Below are 4,416 nucleotides of genomic sequence, written 5' to 3'. Positions count from 1 at the left end.
CTGGGCAACAGAGTGAGACTCCAACTCAAAACAAACAAACAAACAAACAAACAAAAAAGTAAAATAAAAATAAGGTTTTTTCCTTTTATTTTTTTTAAAGACTAGTCAAGGTGGGGCACAGTGGCTCACACAGTGGCTCACATTGGGAGGCGGAGGCAGGAGGATTGTCTGAGTCCTGGGGTTCAAGACCAGCCTGACCACTTGGCAAGACCTTGCCTCTACAATAAATAAAAAAATTAAGGTTGGGCGTGGTGGCTCAAGCCTGTAATCCCAGCACTTTGGGAGCAGAGGCAAGAGGATTGTCTGAGTCCAGGGGTTCAAGACCAGCCTGGACAACATGGTGAGACCTCATCTCTACAATAAATCCAAAAAAAAAATTAGCCAGGTGTGGAGGTACACGCCTGTAGTTCTAGCTACTCAGCAGAAGGATCACCTGAGCCCAGGCTGTGGTGGTAGTGAGCAGCGTGCCACTGCACTTTAATCTGAGCAACAGAGTGAGACTCCAACTCAAGAAAAAAATTAGCTGAGCATGGTGGTGCACACCTGTGGTTCTGGCTACTTAAAAGGCCAAGGTGGAAGGATAACCTGAGTTCAGCAGGTAGAGGCTGCAGTGGCCGTGAGCATGCCACTGCACTCCAGCTTGGGCAACAGAGTGAGACTCTTACTCCAAAAAAAAAAAAAAGACTGGTCAAGTGCAATAGTAAGAATAAAAGCAAGTGTGTAATTATAAAAAGCAAGGTATAAAAAAGAAAAAGGGCCAGGCAGTGGTTCGTGCCTGTAATCCCGGCACTTTGGGAGGCCAAGGCAGAAGAATCACTTGAGCCCAGAAGTTCAAGACCAACCTGTACAACACAGTGAGACCTTATCTCTACAAAATAACACAAAAATTAGCCAGGTGTGGTGATGCAAGACTGCAGTCTCAGCTACTCAGGAGGCTGAAGTGGAAGAATTATTTGAGCTCAGGAAATCAAGGCTGCAATGAGCCAGAATGGCACAAAAAGGAAGAAACCGGCTGGGCACAGTGGCTCACACCTTTAATCCTAGTACTCTGGGAGGAGTACTTGAGATCAGGAGTTTGAGACTGACCTGAGCAACATAGCGAGACCTCATCTCTACAAAAATTAGCTGAGTATGCTGGTACATGCCTGCCCTTCAGCCTGGGCAACAGAGTGAGATCCTGACTCAAAAAAATAAAATAAAAAAGAAGGCCAGGCATAGTGACTCACGCCTTTTAATCCCAGCGCTTTGGGAGGCTGAGGTGAAAGGATTGCCTAAGCCTAGGGATTCAAGACCAGCCTGGGCAATATGGCGAGACCTCATCTCTCTCTAAATTTAAAAAAAAATGTACTTTGACACAGTGGCACACGCCTATAATTCCAGCTACTTGGAAGGTTGAAGTGGAAGGATTGCCTGAACCCAGCAGGTTGAGGTTACAGTGGCCATGAGCATGCCATTGTACTCTAGCCTAGGCGATAGAGTGAAACTCTGACTCAAAAATAAACAAACAAACAAACAAGAAGAAATCAATGCTTGTGGTGAATTAAGGATAGCCACAAATTCTTTGACACAGTTCAAAGAGAAGAGTGGCTTACATTTCCACCTGTAAAATCTTGTAGGGATTAGGAGAGACAGGATCATGCTACTGCTTTGACCAACAGAATACTGTAGAAGTGAATCCAAGTTTCTACCCCAAGCCTTAAGAAACTGCCAGGTCCAACTTGCAAGTCTCTCAGGTGGAAAGAGCTGCAGCACCATTGGAACCCTGAGCTATTACGTAAGAAGTCTTTCTACCCTGTGGAAGACACCATGTAGAGATGCCCAAGAGCACAGGAGAGGGAGGGAGCCCAAATGAGCCAACCCTCTAGGTGTATTAGACCTCCAGATTAGCCAGGTACCTATGACTAACCCTAAACAATGCCACGGAGAGAAGGACTACCCAACTGAGCCCTGCCCAAATGCCTAACCCACAAATTATCAGCAGAATAGAGTAGGCCCTTAGTGGACACCTCCCAAACTTGGATAGGTTTAGCTCTCTTCTAGAAGTGACCCATCTAAATCATGCTTATGAGTATGATGAGGGACCCAGGATAAATAAGGAGGGAATTCTTGGGAAGGCATTCTAGGAATGGGAAAGATGCAACAGAAGGTTCTAAATCAGGTAATCAGCCAGGCATGGTGGAAGCCGACGTGAGAAGATTGAGTTAACAGGATTGAGACCAGTGAGGGCAACTTGGTGAGACCTTATCTCTACAGTAAATCAAAAAGTTAGCTGGGTGTGGTGGCACTCGCCTATAGTTCCAGCTAACTGGAAGGCTGAGGCAAAAGGATCACCTGAGCCCAGCAGGTCGAGGCTGCAGCAGCCGTGAGCGTCTACTATACTCCAGCCTGGGCAACAGAGTGAGACTCTGACTCAAAAAAAAAAAAAAAAAAGAATGAACTATTTTGGCTTCTTTACTTTAGCCCTGATTAGATGATAACAGTAAGTTTTCCAGTCTTCCTGGCAGTTTGTTTCTCACTATAACTTAAAAGCACTCTAGGTGAAGCATTCTGCTTTACCTATCAACTTCCTGTGCACTTGACTATGGTGGCTCAGTATTCTAAGCCAGATCAATTCTGGGTGCCATAAAAAGTTTTTTTGGTTTGTTTTTTTTTTTGAGTTGGAGTCTCACTCTGTCGCCCAGGCTGGAGGACAATGGAACTCTTACGGCCACCACAGCCTCAACCTGCTGGGCTCACATGATCCTTCTGCCTCAGCCTTCCAAGTAGCTGGAACCACAGGCATGCACCATCACACACAGCTAATTTTCCTTGATTTATTGTAGCGATGAGGTCTTGCCAAGTTGCCCAGGCTGGTCTGGAACCTGTGGGCTCAGGCAATTATCTCATGTCGGCCTCCCAAAGTGCTAGGACTACAGGCATGAGCCACCATGTCCAGCCAAAAAGTTTATTTTTTACTCTAAGAGCCAAAGGTCAGTCTCAGGGAAGCATTGACCAACCCTGCTGTTAAGCTGATCTCTCCATGTTGGGTCATCACATTAAGACACAGTAGTTCAGGTCTCTACAATAAATCAAAAAACTACCCAGGCATGGTGGCGCGTGCCTGTAATTCTAGCTACTTGGAAGGCTGATGCAGAAGGATCACGTGAGCCCAGCAGGTTGAGGTTGCAGTGACCATAAGCATACCACTGCACTCCAGCCTGGGCAACAGAGTAAGACTCCAACTAAAAAAAGAAAAAAAAGACACTGAAGCTCTAAAATTCTGAAGTTTGGCCAGGCTCGATGGCTCAGCCTACAATCCCAGCACTTTGGGAGGCCAAGGGGAGTCAATTGCATGAGCCTGCAGGTTCAAGACCAGCCCAGGCAACTTGGTGAGACCTTGTCTCTACAATAATTCAAAAAATTGGCCGGGCACAGTGGTACACGCCTATAATCCCAGCACTTTCGGAGGCTGAGGTGAGAGGATTGCCTGAGCCCACGGGTTTCAGATCAGCCTTGGCAACTTGGTGAGACCTCATCTCTACAATTAGCTGGGCGTGGTGGTTGCATGCCTATAGTTCCTGTTACATGGAAGGTTGAGGAGGAAGGATCACCTGAGCCCATTAGGTTGAGGCTGCAGTGGCCGTAAACATGCCACTGTACTCCAGCCCTCCAGCCTGGGTGACAGAGTGAGACTCCAACTCAAAAAAAAAAAAAAAATAGCCAGGCATGGTAGCACACACCTGTAGATCCAACAACTTGGAAGGCTGAGGCGGAAGGATCGCCAGAGCCCAGCCTGTCGACGCTGGGGTCTTTGTGAATGTGCCACTGGTCTCCAGCCTAGGCAACAGAGACTCCAACTCAAAAAACATAAAATAAAATTCTGAAGTTCTTATTAGAGGCCACTTTGGTAACATTTTATAACTAAGTCAAATTGATTTCCTTCTTCAGAAAGACAGTAATCCTGACTTTTGCATAAGATGGTAAATAGTTGTGTAGCTGCCCAAGTGCTTACAGATGCAGTGGCTATGTGAAAAGCAACAAGACTGTGTCAGGGTCCCCCTGAGTGGACTGATCGCTCAATCTTAGCATTCCCGTATCTCTCTCAGCCAGGAGCTAGTAAGGGAGGAAGGGGAGACAAGACAAAGCAGGAATGATACACACATGAAAGCAGGGTTAGGGAAAGCCTGGCAAATACTTACCAGCGCAGGTAGCAATACATGGCTTCCACATTATAGTATTTGCTGCCTGCCAGGGTGCCCAGCTGGTTGAAGGGCATTCCTGGAAGGAAAGAGAATTCGTATAGTCTGAGGCCACATTACTCATTTATTTTTATTGTTATTTATTTATTTATTTTTGAGTTGGCGTCTCACTCTATCCCCCAGACTGGAGTGCAGTGGCCGCTCCTGGCCACCGCAGCCTCAACCTGCTGGGCTCTGG

At 46.6% G+C, this 4,416-nt stretch overlaps 1 protein-coding gene across 3 annotated transcripts in view; it reads right to left on the bottom strand.

The window, feature by feature from the left end:
* The window catches only part of SMG5 (SMG5, nonsense mediated mRNA decay factor), a 34,919-nt gene that overhangs the window by 19,592 nt on the left and 10,911 nt on the right, over nt 1-4,416 (bottom strand). For all 3 annotated transcript variants that reach the window (XM_008059142.2, XM_021712819.1, XM_021712814.1), the window contains exon 7: nt 4,179-4,257. In XM_008059142.2, the coding sequence (XP_008057333.1) occupies nt 4,179-4,257 (79 nt within the window). The remainder of the gene's footprint in view (nt 1-4,178; nt 4,258-4,416) is intronic.

The sequence above is a fragment of the Carlito syrichta genome, unplaced genomic scaffold (assembly GCF_000164805.1).
Source record: "Carlito syrichta isolate Samal-C Ts95f unplaced genomic scaffold, Tarsius_syrichta-2.0.1 Scaffold90671, whole genome shotgun sequence".
NCBI lineage: Eukaryota > Metazoa > Chordata > Mammalia > Primates > Tarsiidae > Carlito > Carlito syrichta.
The sequence above is the reverse complement of the archived record's forward strand: the minus strand, read 5'-3'. Positions and strand labels throughout refer to the sequence as shown.